The sequence below is a fragment of the Etheostoma spectabile genome, chromosome 7, assembly GCF_008692095.1.
Source record: "Etheostoma spectabile isolate EspeVRDwgs_2016 chromosome 7, UIUC_Espe_1.0, whole genome shotgun sequence".
Taxonomy (NCBI): Eukaryota; Metazoa; Chordata; class Actinopteri; order Perciformes; family Percidae; genus Etheostoma; species Etheostoma spectabile.
This window is the reverse complement of record NC_045739.1, coordinates 2,146,274-2,173,903: the sequence shown is the minus strand read 5'-3', so window position 1 is coordinate 2,173,903 and position 27,630 is coordinate 2,146,274. Positions and strand designations below refer to the sequence as shown.

The window sequence follows — 27,630 nt, the reverse complement described above, 5'->3', positions numbered from 1 at the left end:
GTTAGGTGTATGGAGCCTGCTACTGCCTGTTTTAAACTAGCTCTCCCCACACACCAGTCCTTTCCCCCTGCCCGATCCCATTACTCAACTCGCTCCTTTTAATGAGTTTTCATATGACAAACTGTTCGCTGTTGTTTCCAGTAATCTGCTATGCCTGTCCACCAGCTGATACTGAGGTGGACCTTTGGCTCTTTGGCGCTCAACAGTTCACCTCCTCCTCCCCACTAATCACATGGGGGCCGGTTCCCCAGGTGTGGACTCATGCCGGCCACCAGGAGACCTCAGGGAGACTTGACATAGCCACTAATATCCTTTGTGGCAAAATCCCTTGGTTTAACTGTGACCTCTGACCTATCCCACTCTACTCTCCAACAGGGGCGGCCGCTCCGAGAGCAACAGGAAGTAGCTGCTGCTGTTATTCAACGTTGTTACAAGAAATACAAACAGGTAGGCACCGCCAAAGCATTGATGGTCACATCTAATAAGTGCTGTTGTTTACAGGTTAGTGTATATCACAGTCTCTTGGTACACTGATGCGTTAACTATCTAAGTACTCTTAAATATATTTAATTAAGCTTGTCAACACTTTTTAAACTCAACAATGTTTTCAGATTAGAGTATGTTAGTGCATTATTCACAACATTCCCTTTTTCTGTTTGCAAGCTAACATGGATAGCCTTGAAGGTAAAAAAAATAATTGAAAATTCACTACCAGCAGCTGAATTCATTGCCAAACCTTTGGTTGTGTTCTTCTACTATAGCGTGAACCCATAACACTGCATTGCAGTATTCACACACAGCAAAGCATGACCTATTGTTTTGTTTTTGTTGGCAGTATGCACTTTATAAGAAGATGACGCAGGCCGCCATCCTTATCCAGAGTAAGTTCCGCAGCTACCACGAACAGAAGAAGTTTCAGCAAAGCAGGAGGGCTGCCGTACTCATTCAGCAATACTACCGCAGCTACAAGGAGTTTGGCAGGCTGAAGCCCCACCACCGCGGGGCTGCTGCCGCCCTCGTGCAGCACAAACTAAGGTAGACAATCAGACACATACTGTAACACCGTTAGTTGTGTTTAGTTTATTAACCCTTGTGTTGTCTTCCCGTAGACCATGAACTTGTTATCCTTCCAAGTCAAAATTGAAAATTAACAATTTCTGTTTCTTTCTCAAAGATTTTTGTCACTTTTCTTAAAGCGTTTTTTTATTCATGGTCAATAAACTTAGTTCATATGACATTGTACATATTATATATCAAAAATAAATAATGAATTATTTTGCATAATAGTTAAAGCGCCCACATTATGCTCATTTTCAGGTTCATAATTGTATTTTGAGGTTGTACCAGAATAGGTTTACTTGGTTTCATTTTCAAAAAACACCATATTTTTGTCATACTTCACATTGCCGCAGATCCTGTTTTCACCTTGTGTGTTTAGGTCTCTGTTTTAGCTACAGAGTGAGACATCTCACTAGTTTTAGCTACAGAGTGACTTTGGTCAGTCCAAGGCAGGATTAGCTGGGAGACTTCTTCTAAATGAGGGCCACTTGTGGAATACCTGCAGAACAGGGACATTGAAGTAGTTCGTTTGGAGATTATGGTGTACTAGTGTGTGTGGTAGCAGTGTTTTGCCATTGAGAACAAGCTAGTATGCTAGCGCTAGCATGCTACGGTTAGCCGCCTCGTCTTGACAAGTGACGTAGAAAGCCGTGCAGATTTTGACTAGCTCACCAGGAGACTGAAGACAGAAGACATTCAGAAACCGTATCTCACTCAAAACAGCATGGAGAGTTTTTTTCCAAGTTTGTATGTGTGTGGAAGCACCAGAGACACAGAATAACACCCCAAATCCCAGGAAAATTGTTATTTTCATAATAAGGGCACTTTAAGATCAGTGGATTTTGAGTGAATCACAGACTGCTATCTGTTAAAGTTTAGTCATGGGAAAATTGAATAAAACACCCAAAATTCAATGAAAGTAATGGATTTTACATGGATTTTACCTGTGAAGATAGTTGAATGGAATTCATCCATGTAAAATCATATTTCTGATACAATAAAAAAACAGATCAAATTTGACCCAAGGACAACACAAGGGTTGGTTCTATTGTGTTTCACATTTTCATTGAAAAGATACAAGTTGACTCTAATTCATTTTAACAGCGATGCATACCAGTTGTCAACTGTTGCTCTACAACAAACAGTAATTTTCTTTCTGATGTTTTACAGAGGTAGTCTGCTCACAAAGAGGCAGGATCAGGCTGCCAGGAAGATCATGAGGTTCCTACGTCGCTGCCGCCACAGGTAGAACCCAACACTTACTCATATACATACTAGCATACTCATTTTAGACATACTGCACATACACACACAGCTTTACATAGGCTAAATAAAACTTCACTCTCAGATTTACTGCACGGGCTGGTTCATGGTCTAAAAAAATAGAATCCCATGAGCTAACGGGTAAGACACAGTATAAACTACCACTATTATTAAAATATTGTCCATCTCTCAACTATTCTTTAAACTCAGTGTTGTGTGTTTGATTTATTTTTGTTTGACAAATTGGTGGTGAGCCGAAATGTCTCCCAACCTAAGCTCCACCCCCTCCCCCTCACTGTATTTGGCCCCCACCTGTCCTCGCCCCCTCCCTCACAGTGCCTACTGTGTGCTAATAGCTGTCTGGTATTGTTTTGCTGTTTATGCCAAGCCCCTTGATGGACCATAGACTGTTCAAGCGGGTGAGTGCAGCCTCAGCAACTCAGTTCGTACCTCTCTCTTTCTCACTCTCTTTCTTTTTATCTGATACTCTGTATGCCTCTTTCTCCTTCTTATCTCCCCCTCCGTCTCTCACTCTTTGATAATATAATTATCTCCTCCTGAGGTCTCGCCCTTTGCATTCTCTCCCTCCTTCCCTCACTCTCATTTTCTCTTTTGCTCTTTTTCTTCCATCCCTCCACCCACCCTTCCTCCTTCTCCATCACTGTTGCTTGATGCCTGCTTGCATGAAGGCTGCCGACTGGAGCCACAGGTGGACTAAGAAACTCAGATTAAGAGAAGAACTTATCTCAAACTAACAAAAAGCTTATGAATGACAATATCACTGCAACACTTAACAGGCCCTTTTCTGACTCTCTTTATCTCTCTCTTTCTCTCCTTGGGAATAACTTTTTGTTTTGTTTGTTTTGTTTTTTTTATTTTGGTTTTGTGTCGTTATGCAGATTGCCAGTTTGAGAAAACGGGAAGCTTTTTCCGATCATGTTTTATTCTGCTGCATGTCAAGTGGTGACAACTATGAGCCTTGCTCTTCTACCTTTAGGCATGCTATGGGCCTGCTGTTTCTCAACTAGTTGTTTGTCTGTCTGACTGGCTGTGTGTCCTGTTTCTAGCCACTCGACAGACTGAGAAGGGGGACTTAACCCCTCTGAATTCAATTTACTAAACCTGTGTCAAACTGTTGAATGTATTACGCTCACTGGTCATCAAAACAACTACATAAAAAATACTGTCTACACCTGAATGGGGAAAAAGCTCTGAACATCATATATAGCATGTATAGAAGTTTTTACTCATTTAGTTATATTTACAAACCTTTTACCTCTTTGCTGTTGACATCCATATTTCATTTTCTTACTCTTTTCCATATTGGCTGTATATTGTCCTAAAATAGGGCACCGGGCTTTAAGAGCAGGTGAGGTTGTTAATGTGATTTAGGTTAGGAAGCTGTGGTAGCACATAGGTCACATAAGTTAGAACAAAAACAAACAAAAGCTTCCTCCACCCTTTGAGACTAAAACAAAGAACTTAATAGATCCATACCTCCAGGGAGTACTCCAACACAACATGAGAGGGTGTGAGTGAGTGAGTGAGTGAGTGAGTGAGTGAGTGAGTGAGTGAGTGAGTGAGTGAGTGAGTGAGTGAGTGAGTGAGTGAGTGGTAGTCTGCCTCTCTTCAATACATAAATGTTACAATAGTTACCCTTTGAGTAAGAATAGGGCTAAATCCATTACATGGTAGTGGTTGGTGAGTTAAAATCACTTGTACTGTGTAAAAGAGTACTTGACTGGCTGACTGCTTTTTGCTCATGCTCTTGAGACGTGTATCTTCTGTGCACCCACAGCAGCTTCTGGTATTTATTGGTGAACTGCCAGAAAATGTTTTTATGAAGATTTGCAATAGTAGGTACTATTTTTTCACAAAACGGAGCATTTCTTCTCGACTTTGACCAGTGTCTTTAGAAATACTTCTTAGTTATTTTAGTCTTTTACATGTGGAAGTGACCTCAACCTAGACTATAACATTTAGTTTCAAGGATGCGTGCTTTTATATTACTGACTAAATGGGATTTAAAATGTAGGACAGTTCTAATCTTTATTTGCAGTACATAAAGGAGTAGTCACCTTATGCTGTGCAAGTGTCAGTTTTAGTAATAGCAACACTGTAGGTAATATTAACTAGAATCATAATTGCAATTATAGTCATGATGATATCATTACCATATTGTGTTGGGACACTTCAAAATGAAATGCCTTTCAACAAGATTCATTGTATTTATTGTGTCACAAAAGTGCTTTTAATCCCAAAAGTAATAGATTAATATAGTAATTATTCAGTAATTGTGCTACAGTTATCCTCTTTTGTCCATTCCGAAGTGCAAGTTCAATTCAATCCTGACCAAGGTTTTCTTTCACAGGCCAGCCGTATAGTTCCTGATGATCTGGGCTGTCTTGATATTGTTCTGATAGTTGTGGCTGAACAGTGTGATGCCATTAGGCTTGTGCGTGTCTTGATAAGTTTGTTACTACTGTAGAAACCCTGTAAAGTCGTGCATGTTGTATTCATGGACACTTGTCTCTCTCTGTGTTCCAGGGTGAAAGAATTGAAAAGGGCCAGGGAACATGAGACCCCTCCGAAGAGCCCCCTCGCAATGTGACATCACTCTCCTGACTCCTCTTTTCGTTTTTATTTGAACCCGAGACATTTTACAAGAGAAATGAAAGACGGGGGAAAAAAGAAGAAAAAAAAACATCAATGCAAGCACTGCAATTATTACTACTACTGCAGTGTTACTGGTTCAACTACTATTACATGTACAACAGCATTTTTTCACATATCTTTTCTTTCCACTGACTTGATTTGGACGGAGAGTGGCAACTTCTTCGGGATTATAAACTAAAAGGGTTGGGGTGGGGGGTGCAGAACATTTGCTTTATGGCATTTTTTGCACTTTTTCATGGATTGCTTTGTCTTTTTTGAATATGAAGATGTATTTGGACGGTAAGGAAGCAAATGCAGGACATGCCTGAGGAGGTCTGTCAAACACAAGGACCTCGAGAGACGTAAATTAAGGCTGCTACAGAAGATCTCAGAGGATAGGGAGACCACGCAGAAACCGTCTGGGCTCGAATTATATTTCAAACGTTTTTAGGTGACCAATCAATTCATTTGAAGATTTTTTTTTTTTTTAACCAAATAAATTGGTCACCCACACTCCCACTTCTACCCACTGCTGTAGATGATATGATATTCAATTTAGCTAAACAATTCCACCTGTCCCACTGTGCTCTACCCCACCAGTCTGCCCACACGGGTGGAGCTACAAATGAATGTAGTCCGGGGTTTAACCATGCAAAAGAAAATGGGTGATAAAATATTTCTGTTTTGCCATTTCTTTAAAAAAAAACTATGCTTTATCAGATATATTGTCACTTTATTACTTGAATTTGAACCATACTGTCCAATGTATTTGTTCCATCATGTCCAATGTATTGGTGATCTGTATCTTCAGACTCTATGTTGTTGAACCCTACCAAGAAAGAATGCATGACTTCTTGGCAAGAAAAGTCTTTGCTTGTGTGATTATGGTCTAGTCTTTCAGCCTATCCTCTGATTTTCTTTTTGTTTCCATCTTCTCCCCCATTAGTTCTATCATCTCAGTAATGAAGCTATCCCTGTATTGTCCTGTTTCTTTTGTTTTGTTCACTTGATTGATCCTCTGAATCCTAACAAGAGAAAAGAACTTGCCTATTTTGTGTTGTAATGGTTATGGTCATGCAGGTTATTATTGTTCTTTTCAAACGAACTTCAGAGCCTGTGAAGGCTTTTGAGGGGAAGATCACATACATTGCCTTGACGTCTTAGAGATTCTTTGAGGGGTCCCTAAGCTTGTCCCAAAATAGGGGTTTGACAAATCCATATTTTTGACAATTGAGCGATTTCTGTATATAAAGAAGGCTGAAAGTGCGTAGGAAAAAAAAACATTTACCCAACGGGGATTGTATTTTAGAAATATATTATTTTATTCATTAAAAATGGGTCAAAAACAGGTACGAGACAAAAACAGAATATTTGTATAGTTTTGTTTGAATGCCTAAGAAGTATGGTTGTATTGTTTGTAAATAGTGTAAATACCTGGGATAAAAATGAGCTATGTGCATGAAAAGTATGAACAGAGTCAAAAGGGGGGAAAAAACAAAAGCAGTAGTGGCTATGCTCTGTAAAATCAAAACTATTTCACTATTAGAGTATTTTATTTTATTTTGATTGTTCTTGAGAAAGCATGATATTATTGCAATATAAAAAGTTTAAAAAAAATACTGTATTTAGAGTTAGGAGAAGTCTGCAAAATGATCTTAAAACAAGTATGGTTATGTTTAAATTTTATTTTGTTTGTTTGTTTGTTTTGGGCTACCAAGAATATTTTGCCAATGGTGCCGAGGTATGTGAATGCTATATAGCTTAAAAGAGAATTAAGTTAATTTTTGCAGAACAGATAATCTTACAATTAAATACACACTAGCACTGAAGACCATGAGATCACAAGTGGTCGACGATCACTAGAACAATAGGGTACACAGATGGCAGAGGGAGTCATATTTAAGCAGAAAGCATTTAAGTCTCTCATGTCTTCACCATTCCCACAGACAGCTCACTGAACGCACCATAGCAGAGTTTAAGTTGAATTTTTTGTTTTCATTGCAAATGGAATGTGTTATTGAGGCATCTTGCCTGATCTTCAAGATTGGCAGCCTTGTCCATGGTGTCCCTATACGTAATCATTTTCTGTCAATGAGAACAATTTAATTCACCTCTTTAAATTTACCCCATGTGGCGGCAAGCATTGATTTAGAAATCCCAGGCTGATCCCTGTAAAGAACTGGCGACAAAATCCTCCTAATAGAGTGTTGTTAAATAAAACATAAACCTTGATCAAGGCTGCCAGCCTCTAAATAGGCCTTGTATTCCATGTCAAAAAGAACAGTGGAAAATGTGTCTAGTTGAAAACCGTGTAGCATACTGTACATGACTGGATTTCTTTGTCAAGAAGCTGAAAACATTTGCAACACTAACTGTTCCGACAGTCAAAGGTGCTAATCCGATTTCATCCAGAACGGTAGCACTAAAAGTTGTCACTTGCCGCGATGCAGGGTCAACGAGCCAAAGTGACTGTAGTAACTGATGTGTAAAACAGTGCACTGGTGCCATTTCTAATAACGATGCATAAGATGTGTCTTGTGCATTGGACAATATACGTAGATAGCAGTTTTGATTGGGCTGTAGGAACAATCTAAGAGAGAACATGAGATGCTGATTTAGAGGTGCCGTTTGTTTGCTGCCTCATTTCTATAATATATTCCTACCATAACTACCAGAAAGTGTATTCTGTATCAAAGTAATGACATTTGATTATTCAGCCAAGTGCCACTGAAAAACTTGAGATTTGTTTGTTGAAGTGTTGTCATGTTTGTTGCATAATTATGAGGCTAAGTAGGTGTTTCTCAGAGTCGGTTTCCTGGACTGACTGGTTGTTTTGTTGTTTTCAACACACCTGATATGTAAACTTTGTTTCCCGAGTGTTTATGTAGAAAGTGCCTATTCATATCCTGATCACACAAACCCAGTGTCAGAATGCATTCGATGTACCTGAAGTTGAGAGAATGTCGGAGAACATGGTCACAGTGCTGGATCCTCTACATGAACACACATGATCACCATCACCTTACACTCCCCAAAGCGACAATATGATACTCCCTGTTCACTCCAGTATGATTGCAGCACTCCAGCTTGTCAACATGCTAAGCTTTATTTTTTATTTGTATGCCTTCTTTCATTTGTTATTTCTAATGGGACAGCTTTTTAAAATCACACCTAGAAATGCCACTACTGGGGTTTGTTGCCTTGCGTTCATCCTCCTGGTGTGGTGTTAGAATGCATAGCCAATGCAATGTCGTGGCAAAACGGAGAAGGATTTATTATGCTTGCATGGGTAAAATAATTAACTGGGTGATCGAACTGCACCTAAAGCATGCTTATTTTCCTAGAATCGGTAGTCAGATAGACTTGTTAAAAGACTGTTCTGTAAAACGATGAACGTTGGTTTGACGTGTCACAGAACTCAGAAAGATGGGGCATGTGACTGCAGGGCCGACGGGAAAACCTCCAACTGAGCCTATGATCAATCCTAGGTAGCTACTGAGGTTTTCATAGCAAAGCATGAGGACCGGATTGTTTTTAGACCAAGCTCTAACTTTTTTAGATTTTTTTCTTTAGTTTGTTTGATTGATTCTTTTGAGATTTGATCAGTGTGCTCCCAACTTCAAATAGGACAAATGGACATGGTTGGAGACCATTGTGACAGTATGTATAGCAAGTATTAACTAAGTGACACACGGTACACACAAACACACGCACAAGACACAGCACAGCACACATGCAGACATGTCAAGGTGTCGGTTTCACTTGTACACTGAGCGGCATAGCTCTTCTCCAGGCTGAGGGACTGGTTCACCTCCCTTCTGTATTTTACTCAGGGTGCCAAAATGGGGAGGAGGAAGCAGAGCAGGACATGTGATTTACGGTAAAAGAAGCTGAAATAGAAAAAGGAAAACCTTTCAGCAGTGCTTTCTGGTGAAGACAGACAGATTGGCCACTGCGATACTGAAGTCTTTAAAATGAATGAATATCAAATATAATCCATTTCCTCTCAGTAACGAACATTGCAGATACCGGTGGAATAAAATACATGGCTGTTATATAAAGCTCATTAGAATGAATGATTTGACTTTCTGTCATAGAAGCCTGTCAAATCATAGTGTAATTCTGGCCGGTTCTTTAGGCCTTTAATTTATCGAAGTGACAAAGTGTAGAGGGTATTTAAGATTAAGAGTGTAGTTATATGAAAGGTTCACCTGCAAATCTTGTTTTTACTGCCATTTATGAATGGGATGATCGGCACTCTTCATATACAGTATTATCAATTTTCAAGACGTTCTTTGAATTGACCTGGGGATCTGCCTTTCCTCCTCTTCTTTTTCCCAGGCTCCCAAACCAGAGAAAGGTAGGCACATCAGGCCAACAGAACAGAAACCGTTTTACAACATATTCCACTTGTGGACACAGAGCAATAAAGAACTATTTTGTGGAGACTTATAGACCTAGTGAAGTTTAAAATGATTGGACACATGTAGTCGACTTACTCTTATGCAAATGCCAGTATTGCAAGACAAGCATTCAGTAGTTTATGGACAGCAATTATATGGCACCCTTTACCGAACTGCACGTTTTCATCAATTCCAAACCGAGAAGAAAAAAAAAGGCCCTGCTTTGATAGAAAGTTATGGGTCCTCGACACTTTGCATGTGAACTAGTGTTAGATCTATTTTCCTCTCCTCTATAGCTGTCTTTCTCTCTGTCTTTCCCTGTTATGTGACCCAATTTTTCTCTGCTCCCGCCCCTTACCCTTAAAACCTTCATCTCCTCTTGGTTCTCCTAATGTGTTTTGCTTTCCTCCTTTTTCTTCCCTTGTTTGTAAGTTTTATTTTTGTAATTGTGCATGTACAAGCGTCACTGACTCGATGGATATGTTAAAAAAAAAAGAGATTTCAGCTGCTGAAGCCATGCAAAACGTTTTGAATTGCCCTTAAAATATTGAAGATGTTTTCTGAATGCTTTATATTCTTTCTGCTGTAAAATAATAAAAAAAGGAAAAAATGAAGAAAACTCAAGAACAAAGTTTGCTCCGTCTTTTTGTTTCTTCTTTTACTTTAGGAAAGGGATAGTGGTTTATTCTGCTGCCAATATGTTTCTCACCAACACCTTATATCAAGAAAAGACAACTTGCAAATACAGTATTTATAATTAAGTTTTTATTTCTATTCAACATCCAGTGCTGTATAACCTTTGACTTTCACAACTAAAAGACATTTGGTCTTACATTAAACAACTAAGGACTTTTAACAAATGTGTGTACATTAATATAGTTTCACACAACATAAAAGATATTAATAAATTATCTTAAAGTCCGCAAGCAACTTGTCTCAACCATACCTATGGCATTGTTCTTTTTGTGAACAAATGCTGACAGCGCTTATGTATGTGAGTGTGTATGTGTGAGTACATGCACCTGGGCATGCATGTGGGCACATACAGTATATACAGTACATGTATGATGTTTCTTATTTGGTCTGCATGTTTTAATGTGAGTGCAAGATAAGAATCGTTGTTTTAGTGCAAGCCCTGTCTCTTGAGTAAGGTCCATGTCTGTTGACCATTTTAGACGCAGTACTTCCAGAAACACTCAGAATTCCCCGCTCGCTTCCTGAACTGCTTCCGGATGCCCAGCACATGGCTGAAAGGATTTAGGAGACTCTGTTTCTCCAGTAAGACCTGAAAGACAGGATAAAGTAGTTGTGGTAAACATTGCATTTCCTTTGTTGTTTTAGGCATAACATTTGTCGGGAAAAACCAACCCACCTCTCTTTTCATCCCCCTGGGGAGCAGGCCCGTTCTGACACCTGAGAGACAGTAAAACATGATATTATTCGGATGTTTGAGATTACTCATGCCAGCTGTGTTGCATCAGGCATGTTTCTGTGAATGTCGGACTTTTGTGCAGTGGCAGAGTAAAGGACCCGGCTCGTCCATGCACTGCAAACTACCCTGTCGTGATCAATGTCTCCAACTGTCTGGTTCTCCAGAGCTCCTGCTAGATATCCAGCCATCGGAAAATATGGTATAATTGTGTGTATCAATTCAAATTTGTAGCACAACGTATCTGCAAAAATAAAGCGGGTGATTTTCCCTAGATGAAGTAAGTCTCTGCATTTAGTACAAGCTCTTTTATATAAGATGAGCTGTGTGTGTGTGTGTGGCTCTGTGTGTTTCTTACCATCTCGGTTAAACTCCCCAGATATTAGAGTGGAATATCTGAGCCCGCCATCCTGAGGAGGGAAGATTTGCTCAGAGAGCGACAGATCATCCAAGGCGCCAACTCCTCCATCCTCCACTGATACTGAGGATAACCCAATAACCACACAAAATTGGTAACACACAATTCACCGGTATAGATTCACATTTTCTAGCATGCGTCTATTTTGTGTTCGTAGTGTAGCAGTTTATGCTAATTGGTAAACACAAAGTTTGACTTTTGTCATGACACATTCTACAGCAACGAATGTAGCTCAGCGTAAACTCTTTCAGGAAGACCTAACTTTTAATTGGTTCACATTCAGAGATGGGAAGTAACGAAGTACAAATACTTCGTTACTGTACTCAAGTAGATTTTTCTGATATTTTTACTTTACTTTACTACTTATTTTTGTGGCGACTTTTTACTTCTACTCCTTACATTTTTACACAAATATCGGTACTTTCTACTCCTTACATTTTACAAAATTGGCTCGTTACTTTAGTTTTTAATCATTTCAATGGAGTTACCGTTTTATTTTTCGCGTCATCAATACCAATTCATCTAATTGGACGGAATCTACGTTGCATTTGACGCACCACCTACAGATGAATCGACGGATTCGCGGCATTCATTCGCGGTAAATCATTGCAGCTTGATGGCGGTGGCGTTAGCATTGTAGTATGGACGACGAATATTGAAAATGAACACAACGAGATCCCAGAGATTCGGCAGAAAAGCAGCAAGACATTCCTGATCACCCTTGGCCTTATCTGAAAGAGATGTTTGATAGTAGGCATCAAGAATGACTCCTGGCGAATGTGCTGCAAATTGTGCCAACCAAAACACCATGACTGCTGGCTTTCAAGAATTCACCATCGAATTTGAAAAAGCATATAGAGGTAATGCATATTTTGTTATCAAAAGCTATTTGTGGTTTGTTTCTTTATTAAGTGTACGTTATGTCAGTTTATATTTGTTCTCCTGCTAGCTATCAATGACCATGCCTTGTGCTCTAGCATTTTGCTAGCAAGTAACTCAAGTGACGTTAGCTAGGTTGCAAGCGTTCACTTTATTTGAAATTCTAATACCAGCTGGCTGATACAACTGTGTAGCTTTATGTTACAAACAATTCAGTAATTTTGTTTAGTGTAAAGTGCTGTAGTAACGTTTTCAACTGGCGTAATATACGCTACGTTAAAAGCAACCCATATTGACAAAACTCTGATTTAAGCTAGCTGCTTCTTTGCGACCTTATGTTTTTAGCCTTTTACTCTCCAGAACATGTCGACCTGTTCAAATGGACTCTAACTTTTTTACACAACTATGAATGCCGAGACAAGAACGTGAGGGATGAAGAAAACCCCCGGTTAACACAATAAAACAAGCCTTATCACTTTTACAAACCACCATGTTTGATTGTGGCTAGCTGTACCAAGAGCGAGAAAGTAAAAAATTACTTGTTTTTTCGATTATGGCTGTTATTGTCCCTTCGTGTAGCTGTCTGTTTTCGAGACCACTTAAGTTAACGTTACTCGGTCTTGTCTCAAATCGACTTTTTTTGGGCTAATGATAACGTTAACGTCTCAAACCTCCCAGACGTAAGTTAGAGGACTCATGTTTTTTATTTCAAGACTTTACTTTTCTTTCAAACTGTGTGTGAGCTGGTTAGGGATGTGGGGAGCACAATTTAAGAAACGTTACATTTGTATCTTATGACCCTTGCTTGCACTCCACAGATCAGTCAGTCAGTTTCCTAGAATCAAGATGACATCAATCCAAAGTTTGACTTTGCTAGTCATAAATAATTTGCAGATTCACACAAAGAAAAAAACAGTAATAGCTGTCAAACAGTTGATATAACAGTGCTTTACCCATTCAGAGGTAGAGGCTACTGTACAGTGTATTGACATTTAAGAAATATTATGGGCTATGTATGGCTATGCTGTGATATTTTGCTAGTTGAAATTATACCAAGATATAGGTTTTAGGCCATGGTGCCTAATGTTTCACATTTCATAGTAATTACATCAGCAGTCTTGCTACATCACTGAACAATTTGTTTTGTGTGTTTGTCTGTATTTCACTCACAGAGGATGCATGTCAATCATATGGAGAGATACAGAAGCTCACTTCAGCTGTTCAGAAAGAAAGTCAACCCCGGATGCAGGCCCATCACCCAAACAACCAAGTTATGGGAAGCCAAGAGAGTGTCACAGGTCAGTGTGGATAAAGAATCATTGACTTCGTCATTCAAGGGCTACACCCCTCAGTGTAGTTGAGCAGCAAGATTCAGAGACCTTCTGCTTCTCCTCCAGCCCAATCTAACAATTATGTCTCGTGGCACTCTAAAAACAAAGTGGAGAAAGCAACACAAGAATGAAAATATCTGAAATTGGCCCTGAAAAAGTTGAGGTTATCGCAACCACCACAGATTGCTGGACCACACACCGACGAGGTTTTTATAGGTGTCACTGCGCATTGGCTAGATAGTGCAACTCTGCAGAGGCGCTGTGCTGCCCTAGCGTGTAAACAGCTAAAAGGGTCGCATACTTTTTCTGCCCTTGCTAGTGCTCTCAACGATATACACGTGGAGTACAACATCCGAGAAAAGATTGTTTGCACAACAACTGACAATGGTTCAATTTCATAAAGGCCCTTTTGAGTCTATGGTGAGCTGGATGACAATAACAATCCAGATACTGCACTTCAGGGTGCGAGGGAAAGTACGGAGGAGAGAGTGATGAAGAGGAGGGGGGAGATATCACAGGTTCGAGTTTGTTGAAGCCGGGGCAATATTGGATGAAGATAATGGCTTGGAATACCACTGCCAAGCACCAACGTTTTGCAGGCCACCTTCTCACCTGATCTCCACTGCTGATGCCTTGAAAGCAATGGAAATCCAGTGTACAAGCGGCTTGTCTCGTTCAGCATTCTCCAAGTGTTCAAGTCTGTGGAGCAAAAGCTCAAGATCTACCACAGCTGCTGAAATCATAGAAGATAACTGCAACTTCAGCTCCTGAGCCAAATGAGACACGGTGGACTCCCTTTTCTTTGCCGTGGAGAGGATTGTGAGAATCCAAGGAACAAGGAAGGAGCAATCACAGCTGTCTGCAGTGCGCTAAAGATACCTATTGTATGTACTTACCATTTTATTTTGTGATTTATTGACTGCAATATGAGGTAGCTTTATATTTAGATAATGTCTTGCAGTTAAGGATGGGTTTAAAATTTCTATTGAATACTTTGATTCCCACTATGAATGAAATTCTATATTCATTAATTGTTTTTGTTTTTATTGTCAGGTTCACTCCTGTTGAGCTTGCGTTTCTGGCAGAGTATACCAAGACTATGAGCCCAATTGCAAAGGCGCTTGATGTTCTCCAGGAGAGGCCAATGTACAGATGGGATGGTTGGTACCTACAATAACACTACTCCAGGCGAAGCTCCAGCACCTCTGCATTTCCTCCAAGTCCTTTCTCGCCTTTGATTGAAGCACTTCTAGCAGGGCTTGAAAACGTTTTGGACAGATGCTTACGATCCAGAGCTAATTGCCGCTGCCATTCTCGTCCCCAAATTCAAGACCTGCTGGACAAGTGATGAATGTATCCTAAAACTGGGTATGTCTTGCAATGTTTACTTTACACTTATAATAGTTTATAGTCCAGCATTTGAAGTATCCCTAACGTAGTGCAAACAAATGCAATATTTATGTAATCATTATTTTTTGTTCAAATATGTTATAACCATCTTAAAGTGTTGACATCTAATTGTTTTTTGTGTTCCATAGGCCTTGACTACTCAAAAGTCACCTGAGGAACAAGTTGTGGTGAATAAGGTGATGCGTCCCATTCTTCGGAGGAGGAGACTTTTTTCAGCAATCAAGCACTCTAGTTCCCAAGAAAATACCAAACAGCTGGAGACCTACCTGGGTGTCCAGGTGATACAATGGATGTACTGAAGTCTTCCCAGCAGTATGCCACCTGTCATTGAGGCTTAACACGGCACTACCTGCTTCCGCTGCCTGCGAGAGACTGTTTCAGCACTGCAGGCCTGATTTTTACACAAAAGGGCCCGTGTTGATGCCATAAACTTTGAAAACCAGCTTCTTTTGAAGCTAAACAGAGATTTCTGGTAGTTTTGGATTCTTTCTCTATATCATGCAAACACACATTCACATTGATACCCATGTGTGTACACACACACAAACACACACACACACACACACACACACACATGCTAAAAAAAGGTTCTGTTTGTTATGTTGCCTTAGAAGTTAGTTTTGAAGGGTCTTGGATGTTCATCCTACATCAAGCACACACAGACTTTGAGCTATTCTGTACATTTGATCACTTGCAGTCTCTCTCTCCATGTCCGAGATTTTTCTTTAACATTGAGCTCCTGCTCTCAATGGAAAGACTTTTCCCCAGTGTAACAGAGTTTTTGTTTTATTTGATGAAGGTGTTGGCCAGCTATTTTATAGAGAAAGTGTGTAATTTGTGTGCAAATATACAGTATCTAAAAACCGTTTTAAAATCCACTGTCCTACACACAATTAAGTTATGACACTTTAAGCATTACAGAAGGTCTGAATACCCTTGTTGCTCCAAGTTCTTGAAGGGATTCAGTACAAATCCATGTACTGCTACAGATTTGTGGGCATACATCACTTGCCATTTGACTTTTTCCTGGATGTCAATTGTCTATTTGCATATTAATAAAAAAAAGTAATGCAATGCCATTGAATTTGTATTTCTCCAACTTTTACAGCACTTGTAAAAATAGACATTACCCTTTATTAGCACTCTATTTTCAAAGCTTTACTAGCTGTCAGTTCATTTCTATACGCTGCTGCCAATCCGTTAGTTGCAACTCTAAAAGTATGGGGAACTTAGTTAATGTCTGTTTATAATTCATGTTTTATCCTTTATTTTCTTTTCCCAGAAGCCATGTTTGAGCATGCACACATACATGCAGAGTCCAAATGTTAAGGGGAAGATTAAAAAGAAGACTGGTCTGTGAATTCTCACAGAATCACAATTGAATTCATATCTTGCTAATGAGTCAGAATCTTATTAACCTGAGTCCCAGCCCTCTGTCACAATAATCATTATTTTGATTTTGGGCCTTTTGGCAGACATCCATTTAAATGTAGGAAACAGCACATCAAAAGCATAAAAATGGTTTCTACTTTACTTTTATACTTTAAGTAAATTTTCAAGCCCATACTTGGGTTTCTTTTACTTGGTAAAGAAGTTTAATCAGTACTTCCACTTTTTCCAGAGTATTTTTAACACAAGTATCTGTACTTTCTACTTAAGTCGGAAAATGAGTACTTTGGCACCTCTGTTCACTTCTAAATCAATTCAGCTGTTATCCATAAAATGTACATTTTATCATGCTGTGTATATCTGTTGCACATCTGCGACTAGTCTCTCCTGACTGAAATGGATCTCAGTGGAAATCCTTTCAGAAAGACCTCACTCTTAATCAATGATCTAACTAACTCAAATCAGCTGTTGGATGCGTTCCTGTGCCTTCCTGCTAAACCAATCAAAATCGTACACAAATGGCAAGAGCCAATCACAGAGTCACAACCCTGCTTTAAATAATCGTTTCTCCCTTTGCTATTCAGCTGTCGTTGCAGGCAAAGTTTGCAAACCTCCACCTCCCCTTCTACCTCCAGTCATCTACTCCAGCTGACTGGTCCGGAGCTTCTTTCCTTCCATCCTTCCTTCCTTCGCCTCCACCGGAGTCTAGATTCCATCAGGGGGTCTGATGGTTTGCTACCATATATATAGATATATATACGAAAGATTCGTATAGAGTATGGAGTTTAATCGCCAAAGACTTTGTACGTTTTATTTGAGCTGTGGCCTACAATAAATTGTATTTGCATATGTGCAAAAAAGAAAACTTTATATATTCTCTAGCAGCAGAGAAATCCTCCATCAGTGGCCCGTGTGTGTGAACTTTTGCAGAACAATCAGTGTTTAACACTGCGATTCTAAAGTAATTACTTTGAGTCCTGAGGACATGACTTGCCTGCCATTAAGCTTCACAAATTACCTTATGTTACAAAAAATGCTAATCAAGGTACTGAATTAGTGCATTTCTGTGAATAACAACTATAATAGAGATGTAACTTTCCACTTACCAGGTCCTGCATAGGGTATCTCTGCAGAGTCTGTGATGGGGTGGGCCAGCAGTGGGCCGGTGGCCACGAGCAGGAAGGCCCAGGACAGGAGATGGTTCCACTTCATCACTACAGGACACTGTTGCTGGAAGTGGATCTGATTTGCACGGTGGTCCTCAGGTGGAAGAAGAGTTGTACATGCTCTGTTGGTCCCAACTGGGTTATATACTTCCAGCTGTAGCCTGTCCCCCCTCCTGCATGCCCCACAGCACAAACACACACACACACACACTTTTGCTGGCCAAAACAGCCATCAGCAATATCCACAGTCCCATCCCTTCTAACTGTGATAAATCAACAGGCAGTCACTGGTGAATTATAGGCTCAATAAAGAGACAAGCGTTGTGGCCAATGCTTCAAAGGCACAGTCATGTTTTACCAGCTCTTCAGCTTGATTGACTGTTTTACTGACTTTGTAAATGGGATTGAAGCAGGTGTTTCCGATGTGATTCTCAACGACATCCCGTAGGGGAGCAGGTGGAGAAAGTGGGCAGCCAAATGACTAATGTTTTTATGTTACTATCTCATTAAACTCTCGGGCCATTTGAATCCCCCTGACTCATGGCCCAAAGAAAAACTGCATAATTACTTGCACAGAGGTTCAGTGAAATGCTAAAATGTTCAAGGCCCTGCAGCCTATACGCCATCTGACATTATAACTCAATTTAGGACAGCCGAGAATTTACCATGGGTCACTGAATCAGATTGATTTATGCACATTATTTAGAGGCCTTGTTCTGGTAAGATGTTCAATTTGTGCTTTCACTTCTGCAAAGTCAAACAGTAAAACTCACCTTTATTAGTACAACCAGCAAAGATGGACAGAGTCAGAAAACCGTTCCTGTCGGTGGAGACAGGGGACAGGTGGAGATAGCTATTTACAGAGTCCCATTTTGCACCTCTGTGTGTAATTTGTATATTTATTAGAAGTGTGACGTCAGTGTTCAGTTTTTTGTATTATAATGAGGCTTGACAAAGCGGCAGTGACATTTAGTTTTATAGCCAGAAGGCCAGACTCTCCATTAGGTGTTGCTTTATATCATAAAAAGCTGTTACGATTCATATTCTATATTAGTCAAGGCCCTGCTGTCTATCCTAGCTTATTCTGGCCTCTAAAATAAATATTGACTCCCCCGTACTTGAAGTTTTTCCTGCTACTTGCAATTTTATGAGGAATCTAGTAGGGATGAGCGAGTACAGCATTATCTGTATCTGTATCTGTATCTGTTCACCACATGAATTATCTGTATCCGTATCCGTACTTGGACTGGGCGGGGCCTAATCCGGAAGTGGTCAGATTTAACACGGAAGTGGGTCGGGTTGTCTTGAAATGGGCGGGGCTTTAGCCGGTATGTTATTTTAAGCATGCAATTGATATGAGTTGTTCAGAAATTGTTATATTTATTGCAGATTAGAAAACTATTTACATGACAGCATCGAGCTTCAGATCAATGGTGTTGTCATGGTAACAAACAAATTATATACAGAACGTTTTGCAACAATGAATACAACACATGTGCTTGCAATTATGAAGTAAAATGTAATGAACAAGAGTTTTCATACTCAGTATAACTTTCTTTTTTTAACTTTTTTTTTTTATGATCAGTGTGATTTTTTGTTTTTGGTTCTTTTTTTATTTTTTTTTATTTCCACACCAAGTATGTGTGTGTGTGTGTGTGTGTGTGTGTGTGTGTGTATGTGTGTGTGTGTGTGTATGTGTGTGTGTGTGTGTGTGGTGTGTGTGTGTGTGTGTGTGTGTGTGGTGTGTGTGAGTAAGAGAGAGACACAGAGAGAGAGAGAGAGAGAAAGAGAGAGAGGGGGCGGGGGGTCAGCTGACAGTTAAAAAAAATCTCCTATGGCAGAGACGCAACGGGAGTTGCATTTAAACCCAGGCAGCACGTCTGAAACCCACGTTCACCAGAAATCTACTGGTTACTATGTAAGGACTACAAACCCCACGTTCACCAGAAATCTACTGGTTACTATGTAAGTACTACAAACCCAAGTTAAAAACAAACCTGAAGCTGAAGAAACCCTAAACGTTAACGTAACAGACCCGCAGACCCGATTGACTGACGGAACGAGAGAGAGAGAGAGAGAGAGAGAGAGAGAGAGCCTTTCTCCGTGTTCTGTGTGTGTGTGATATTGATCCGAGCGGGTTTGTAGGGGGGGCGCTGTGACTATCACAGAACGCTGCGCGGCCAGTTGAGGAGTTTTATTCAATCCGAGCACGGATATTGACTCATATTACTCGGATAATACTTGTACTCGGCAAAAGTGCTTTATCCGTACCGGATACTCGTTTCAGCCGGGTACTCGGATCACCCCTAGAATCTAGTATTTCTTCAAGGTACAGGACTGGCGTTTTGTAACGTCATCGTCTCCATACAATATAATGTAGATCAGTGTGAACGGAGCAGAGAGTTAGTTAGTTCCAACAACCATGTATTTGTTGAGAATTCTTGCTTCCACTTGCTATTTAAATCCTGAAATAAGTTAATATGTTTACAAAAAGTGAATTTTAGTATAAGTTTAAATACTTTAACTGAAAAATATTTAATTACAAATAAAGTCCTGCTTTCAAAATCTTGAATATGAATGTAAATGTGTTCAGTGCACTACACTGAGGTAACCAAACTGGTGCAACATGTGACAGATAGTCTCCAGGGGTTAGAGTACTGCTGCATTAACATGTTGCAGCGTTGTTGTAAGGTTCTGGCCAAAGTGGTGCTTGGTCTGATTAGAGCTCACCCGGTGGGTGGTTTAAAAACAGCAATGCAATGTATTCAGTGTATCATGTGTTTTGCCAGAAAAAAAGAAATATCTAAATATAAGCAACTACAACTTCTGACTGTAATGAAGTAAAAAGACATATCTTCCTCTGAAATACCTTCTAACATCTTGTAACAGCAGAATGTGATGGTTCTATTAATGAAATGAGCATTTGCTTCACCACAGCAGACATGATTCAGATGTTACATTTTCTTAATTATCAACCTTTGATTTCACATACACACTGGCTGGCTAAAGATTATTATTGAAAATACCTGGTTTATATATAGTCTAAATGCTGAAGGTCTTGGATTCCAAAGCTACACATCACACCAAACAACTGTAACAATAATCCAAGCAATGTGACCTGGCAAAGTTTTGGGACTTGCTGATATTAATCGAGCTCATGAATCTCTGACTGATGTATGTACAGCCAGCAGAGGGCAACCTTCCGTCTAGAAATACCACATTAACCATGCAATGTACCACTTCTTCACATGCTCAGCCTCCAGTGGAAACTGTCCAATGGGGTTCTAAAGGGGGGAAATATATTCTGAGACAGTTGTCTTTTTTTTCTTTCACTCCTTTATTTTCTCTTTTTATTAGTCTTCAAATAGTCTTTGATTGACAGAGAAACCTGTAGCCTTTAAAACCCCCCAAAGCTTATAAGTTATCGTCATTGACATTTACAAGACATTTACATTAGACATTTAAAGCATGAAGGGAAATGTTTTACCCCGTTTTCAGAATGTGCTATACAACTTTTAGAGTTGCCAACATACCAGTTGTCTCCTCAATAATATTTCCACTTTTTTTTAAAACCATAGTAAGTTAATTGTTGAAATAAAAAAATAAAATGACAACATAGGCCCATAGCACACTTCTGCTTTGGAAACTCCAGCTAAAGTCTTTGAGTGATTGGAACATTTGGCTCGTTAAGTGTTGCCTTCAAAAATTATTCGAAACACTGCACACTCAGTCCACTAAATAGTACAACTTAAATATCATACAGCCCTGTGTGATATTTAAGTTGTAATAGTTAGTGGGATGGGTGTTACTAACTGGAGGTGAAATCCTAATGTTGTGTAGTTGCGCGCCTCTCTTTACACTGCCTAATCCTAACATGTTTGCCTGAGTTGAGAGATAAAACTGAGTTTGGAAGAGCACGTGAAGGCAGCAGCGAATAACCGCCCCCCAGTGCTGCGCTGGCGGACAGGAGCTAGCTGCGTGTGAAGAAGCAGCCGGTGCTACGCACTGTGGCTGGGCTAAGTTTGTCCGCCCTGGCTTTCCTTCACCATTCGACGGGGCTCTGTTTCATTGATGAACAAGCCCGTCGGTTTCGTACAAAATTCACAACAAAAGTAGAGACGTTAGAAACGGTCAGGCCCGTTCTTATCACGTTGGATAATTTGTAGAGAGACTAAAAGAAGACAGTGAAAGTGCGACGGAGAGGACAAGTTGACACTTCGCTGTCATGTTTGGTACCGTAGCTACTTGTTGACTTGTTAGACTGTGTGTAACGTATACACAACACTGGAGCCTGTGTGTTCAACGTGGCTGGGAACAGGTAGGTTATAAAACAAAGAGTCTTTGGTACACAGACTAATTGGATGGCTATTTCTTTTTTCTTTTTTTTACTTTGCTCGAAAAACAAGTGACCTACTGCAATGCAGATACTGTTTAACCTTAGTTACCGTTACTGTTAACAGCAGCACTGCTCGTGTTAGCTTTGTTGCTGTCAGCAGTAATTGGTGCAGAGTTTGTTAGTAGGCCTTATAGCTAACCTTTTTTTGCATTTACACCACTGAGATAATCTGTTTATCTGTTTTTCACTTCACCAAATTGTCTGTGTAGCTTGACTATTTCCTTTCTTCTGATTTGTACCTTGCCCTAAAGTCTCATTTAACCCTCCTGTTGGCCTCAGGTCAAATTTGACCCCTTAAAAAATGTCTATATCTAAAATATGTGTTTCTTTGTAACCAAATTACCACAAAAAATGGATTGGTTTCCATACAACGCTCTTTGCCAATACAATTGATCACTTTCATTCCTGCCTAAACCCATCTGTAGGTTCCTCTGATCTGAACTAATAGTCAAAATAATTAATATTGCTTTTTTAACTCATATCAGGTATAATTCTATATAAAATGATGGTTATTGACTATTAATTACAAAAGTAGTGTAAAACTAGAGGTAGTAAGGTGGTGGTAGTGAAAACTAAAAAAGAAATCTGAAAAAGTGACAGAAATGTCAAATTTTTGTTTGTTTTTTACCCGGGAGGACTACACAAGGGTTAATTTAACCAGATAATAACTTTCAAAATGCCCCTTCTGGTGTCAGGGTCTTCTGTATCACCATGAGGCTGTGACACAACAGGGACAATGATGGCAGAGCTGGAAATCGACCAGTCCAACCTTCCACGTGTCCGAGAAGGTAAGAACAGACTCTCCCACACAGAGCCAAGTCTTACATCTTTAGAACCATTTTGAGTATGGAAAAGGCGTGTACAGAACGTACCATGGCTCATGGTTTGTCCTGGAGAAAAGTTGTTGTTTTTGTTGAGCCCCTCCACAGGGAGGTCAGGGTCAGCTACTGAACTGCAGACATGGTACTAGTATGGTATGTGTTAATTATTTGATTCATGGACACTTTAGCACAGTGAATACTAAGGACAAACTTGTCTACCCGTTTGCTGCGTACTTAAAAGAAAATGAGACATATGACTGAACTTCCCATTGTCAGTTTTTTTGCGTTATGAATAACAGGTCCTGGCACCAAATAACCTCTTTACTTTTGCCCTTGCTTGATTTCTGTAGCAACAATACTCCCTCTTAGATAAGACATAGCTTGCCATATGTTTAGACTATGTGCAGCAGACAGTGGTTCCTAGCTCTTGTACAGAGATGGATTGCATTGTAAACAGGTCTGCTGGCTGCAGATAAGAGCAAATGATAAAAAAGCTGTTTGGGATATTTTTTTTTCTGGGGAAGAAAGTGCTATATCAATATCAATAACATAAGTGAAGTACATTTTTGTAGTTGAAACATTCTGACTTGCAGTACAAAGAGTGTCCTATGCAGAATATACAGTGATTGGGAAACATTACAATTAAAATTCAGTTTCATTTGAAAACCTAAACAAAGCAATCATAATTACTCATAATATTTTTGATCTCTGGACCGTAGACTACAAAAATGAAGTTTCTGTCCAACATATGAAGGCATTCAGATACTGAGAAACAACAAGTTGGAGTAAGAATTGTAGTGGTGTTTAATATAGTAGAACTAGCTGCAATAGGAAAAATTCATATGCACAGCAACCAAATTTGTCACGTCATACATTTGCTGACAGCTTTTATGAACTAAATTAGTTGGATCTGCTTGCATGTAAGTATGAAAACATTCACAGGTAAGGAATGCCAAAGCTTTGGCCTGGGTGTAGACTGTTGACTCAGTCTTTGGCATGTTCACACTAATGAATGGGGTAGAAATAGGTCTGCATGTCTTTTATCAAGAGAGATAATTCAGCGCTCCGCTCTTGTATCCATACACAAAGGGCACACTGTGGAGTTTTGCATTTTTATGTTTTATCGAGCAGGGGCCAGTGCGCTAACAAAGCCAGTAATAGCAGCAAAAACTGCTTATTGAGACAATGGCAGCATGTAAATCAGATGTCCGATCAGTGTAATTCTTTCCGGTCATAATCTACTTTCACCAGACCGATTTGTCAAACTGTGCTGTTGTCCCTCTCTGTGGCACCGGGGCCATTTACTTGGCCCCCCATTGTGGTTTTTTTATTCTTCAATTTCCCTAAGAGCCATAGTGTGTCCCACTTCTCCTTCACTTTCCTCCTCAGACTCAGCTAAGTCAATTTTCTTTGTTTTCATGCCCCCCCCTTATCAGTTCCTGTTTTGTCCCTCCTCTGGCTGCTCCTGATATAGCCTGATGTGCAGAGGGAATGCAGCTCCCAGAGGAATTCCCCCACCTCCCCCCTGTCCCTAATTTCACTCTCACCAACTGACCCAGAGTCCCATTACCCTTCACCTCTTTGTTTTCCATGACAACCTGGTCCAGTTCACCTAGTTTTTAACACAGCACAAAGAGCTGTGGGATAGATGGATACTTCATGGTGAAATGTTGTGCAAAAAGCAGCGAGCAGGAAAACAGAACACACCAGTGAGGAGGAGAGAGAGAGAGAGGAAGACAGTGTGTGGGTGGTTGGTGGGGGATTTTGGCTGAAAATAGAACCCTTGTCATTTTCTCCTTTCGCCAGTTTTTTTGTTTGGCAGACACTTGTCACTGCTGCTATCCAAGTTCCTACAAAGATGAAAGAAAAATATCTGTCAGTGTTTAATCGGCTCCTCTTGCAAGCTGGATGCCTGAGATAATCTACGGAATTTCTTTCAGATCGACTTGCTGTCAGTTAGGTAATGTTGGTGGGAGTTCTACAATAAGACAAAGTGTGTGCATTCACCTATGAGATTTAGTTACATCAGCAAAAAATTTAAACATACATATTCTATTTTTGACCACCAGTATCGTAGAATATGTGAAAGGGGCAAGAAGCATTAACATAGGAAAAAAAACCTTCTCCTACAGTCTCACTGCAAAGACAGTGTGCCCACACTGCTGGGGAACATACTGGGCAGTGCTGCTAATATTGTGAAATTGAATTGACTGTTTTTTGCATTCTTTCTTAGACAATCTTACCACTTTTAGCAGATCTTAGCCTCTGGTGTTCAAATGTCATAGCCAATTTCTGTTGCCTGCGGGATCTTGGATTAACTATCCTCTTAGGAAACTGACACGGCCTGACGGGGTCCTTTCAGGGCCCCTATTAAAGAGCTTACAGTAGAACACTCTTTACTATTTTGTGAAACACACTCGGCCTGCACTCTAACTAAGCATGTCTCTATCTGCGCACCCAGTCCCTCAAAACCTGTTTAGCAGTCATAATAACACTGTCTCCTGGCCCCTCCCCTAGGGGGTAAAGTGACTGTAGTTAAAAACAAGTAAACCCGCAATGCAGACACACCCACACAAACTTGCACGCTTACGCGCTTTTCCTTTTTCCCTCCTTCACACTTTTGTTCCGCTTTCTGTCTAGGACTGAAGTGTAAATTCATGTTTTGAACTGTTTTGAATTGGTCCTGTCGGATTACAACAAAGCTTTCGACTTAAACCCGCCTCGCTGACAGACTGGATGCATGAGGGCAGGTTGGAGATCCATTTAGCGGATAGTCTCTTAAGCTCCATGACAGGTGTAAGTGGTAATGCGTGTCTGTTGTGGTGTGGGCTAACTCCCAGTGTAGACTTACGTGGTCATATATGGTGTAAACAGACCCTTTTGATGGCTTAGTGCTGTCTGGGTGATTTCTATGAACTTTGACTGTTTGGCCCCCTGTAGAATAAAATACCAAGAGATTTTATTCTAAGCAAGAATGTAGTGTTTTGTTTTTTCTTTTCCATTTTTAGGATTTTGAGGCTGGAGTAAATTTTCCCACAAGAATGTCTCAGAAGCCGGCCTTTTCTCCCTATTCTATATTTACAGAACTCGACAAAGAGGACACATCCTCAGTTTGACTTGTTATATCAACTCTGAAGCAGTTCTATAAATGTTGAAATTGAACACTGTATTGTCAGAGCAGGCTCCAGTAGTTCAGTTAAGGTGCAGCAGTAATGGAAACAGAGGACTCTGAAGAGTATGAACGTGTACACAGTGACTAGATAGACCAACAGGGAATATGTGTCAGGAGAAAGAAAAACAATCAAAGTTTTGCTTTGAGAGTAAAAACTTGCCAAGACAGCGAGCACAGAAGGAGTCTTAAAGTCTAGTATGGGTTGAATGCTTGATGTTTTCGTGTGTTTTCAATTAGCCACACAGATGGTTACAGCTGTACCAAAGACTGTAGGCCTGATGTCACTCTTACAATGAATCTTGAGGCCTTCCATTTATTCTCGTCGTCTCTGGCACCATCCAGCAAATCTTAAACAGTAAGTAAACTTCCAGGGTCTTTGCTTGTCTTCTGTTAAAAAATGTCCTTGTTTTAGAATTGTACTTTTTTCTCACAAAGGGATAAAAAAGCACCAAATGAGAATAAATGTTTTAGTTTTTACATCTCCTTTACAGAGTGCTTACAGTGCTAGCCAGGTTTACATGCACAGTATTCTAGATACTGGATCACATTGGACCTCAACCGTTACAGGAGTATACAATGTATATTCAAGTTTTCTACAGCTAAAAAGAGCTTAAACAGTGTGAGGCACTTGTGCGTGTGTCAACTTAGCTCATAATCGGAATACTTGAAGATCCTAAGCATTAAGCACATGAATGTAAACGTAGCCATTGTCTCCACAGGAGTAGCCCAGACTGCTCTTATAGGCTCAGGGGAGGCATTAGTCATAGGACTGTTGTTTTTAATTGGCCCTGCCTCTGGCTCAGGCTGGAGGCTTTTCCCTTTGCAGTGAGTAAAATCTCTTATTAAACACTGTCTTCTGTCCTCCTGGCATTTGAAAGCACCATTCTAAGAGTAGATGGCCATTCTAGGTTCCCTGATGAAAAACTGAGAGAAAGCAAAGCGGTTTTGTCTTGTTACAGTGAGCTGTGTGTTTGCAAAGATTGAGGAAGTGGAGAAAACAGCTGGGGAACCGTGCTGCTGCCTGTCTGTGTTGATTTTCTCCTGAATAACTTTTGAGCTTGTTTGACAGACTTTAAACACCCTTGGGCTTCGGCACATCGCAGCTACCGCGGCTCATTAAGGACTACTGTAAACACTTGCCGTCGATATAGATAAAAATAACAGTCCACAGATGCTAAAGCTATAAAAAACAATGTACAGGCCCAGGATTAGTGTAAAACTGGGTGTTGACCACTGTATCCCATTCCTCTATCTCACCCCTTTCTCTTACCCCTAGCCCTTGGTCCTAGAAACCGAGTAGTAAGGGCTAGGGGTGAAAACATACCCTTTGAAATGGGAGACCATTTGGTTACATCACCATACACTACTAGTATTGGTCACAAACTTCCAAGATGCCGTCTGCAAGTGTGTCTATATGTTGATTGCGTGGGTTTTGACAAGCATCATATGCATTTATATATTTTATAGTTATTTTATGTTCACTTCACTTTGGTGATGGTGGTACAGATGTTCTTATCTGTATATTACTTAGGTCTGTTTGCAATACACAAGCGTATACACACTGCATGGTGTGTTGTATATTCGTTTCAGTTATCACCGTTTTAAATGTCATTGATGTTCAGAAAATGTTAACAAAAATCTGTCTTTTTTTACCCAATAAATTAAACATAACAGGCAAAAACATTACATTAACAATATTATATTACTGAACCATTGTTAACTATTAGAACCATAATTTACATGTCACACACATTTTAAAAAGGCACTCAAATGTGTAAAACTCAAGACCACAAATAAACAACAGCTATTCTGATATTCCAGACCAGTCTGATGCCAGTT

General features: G+C 40.0%; 3 protein-coding genes across 9 annotated transcripts in view; 2 read left to right on the top strand and 1 right to left on the bottom strand.

Annotated features, from left to right (window-relative positions):
• The window catches only part of camta1a (calmodulin binding transcription activator 1a), a 288,847-nt gene extending 280,410 nt beyond the window's left edge, over positions 1-8,437 (top strand). Inside the window, exons 20-25 of one of the 2 annotated variants that reach the window (XM_032520276.1) lie at positions 376-447; positions 664-684; positions 836-1,035; positions 2,230-2,304; positions 2,711-2,764; positions 4,870-8,437. In XM_032520276.1, coding sequence (XP_032376167.1) covers positions 376-447; positions 664-684; positions 836-1,035; positions 2,230-2,304; positions 2,711-2,764; positions 4,870-4,933 — 486 coding nt within the window. In that variant the 3' untranslated portion in view covers positions 4,934-8,437. The remainder of the gene's footprint in view (positions 1-375; positions 448-663; positions 685-835; positions 1,036-2,229; positions 2,305-2,710; positions 2,765-4,869) is intronic. The other variant, XM_032520277.1, reaches the window with a different exon arrangement.
• A 1,587-nt stretch (positions 8,438-10,024) lies between these two features.
• Positions 10,025-18,495, bottom strand: LOC116692176 (urotensin-2). Its single transcript, XM_032520273.1, has 4 exons — positions 17,343-18,495; positions 11,168-11,290; positions 10,753-10,793; positions 10,025-10,665 (listed from the first exon to the last, which is right to left on the bottom strand). Exons 1-4 carry the CDS (start codon positions 17,446-17,448, stop codon positions 10,552-10,554), a joined length of 384 nt encoding a protein of 127 aa, XP_032376164.1. The 5' UTR covers positions 17,449-18,495; the 3' UTR covers positions 10,025-10,551.
• A 2,867-nt stretch (positions 18,496-21,362) lies between these two features.
• The window catches only part of ccdc187 (coiled-coil domain containing 187), a 19,145-nt gene continuing 12,877 nt past the window's right edge, over positions 21,363-27,630 (top strand). For 3 of the 6 annotated variants that reach the window (XR_004332639.1, XM_032520191.1, XM_032520188.1), the window contains exons 1-2: positions 21,363-21,720; positions 22,494-22,586. Coding sequence is in view for 5 of the 6 variants with exons in the window: in XM_032520191.1 (XP_032376082.1) it covers positions 22,535-22,586 (52 nt within the window). In the remaining variant the exon portion in view is untranslated. Of the gene's footprint in view, positions 21,721-22,493; positions 22,587-24,857; positions 25,416-26,028; positions 26,147-27,630 lie in introns of those variants that run through there. The other 3 variants (XM_032520192.1, XM_032520190.1, XM_032520189.1) reach the window with 3 other exon arrangements.

Coding starts and splice junctions, on each gene's coding strand:
- LOC116692176 (XM_032520273.1), bottom strand. CDS start 17,448: ATGAAGTGGAACCATCTCCTGTCCTGGGCCTTCCTGCTCGTGGCCACC. Junction 11,291..17,342: donor GATACCCTATGCAGGACCTG/GTAAGTGGAAAG, acceptor GGTTATCCTCAG/TATCAGTGGAGGATGGAGGA. Junction 10,794..11,167: donor TGGGGAGTTTAACCGAGATG/GTAAGAAACACA, acceptor ACTGTCTCTCAG/GTGTCAGAACGGGCCTGCTC.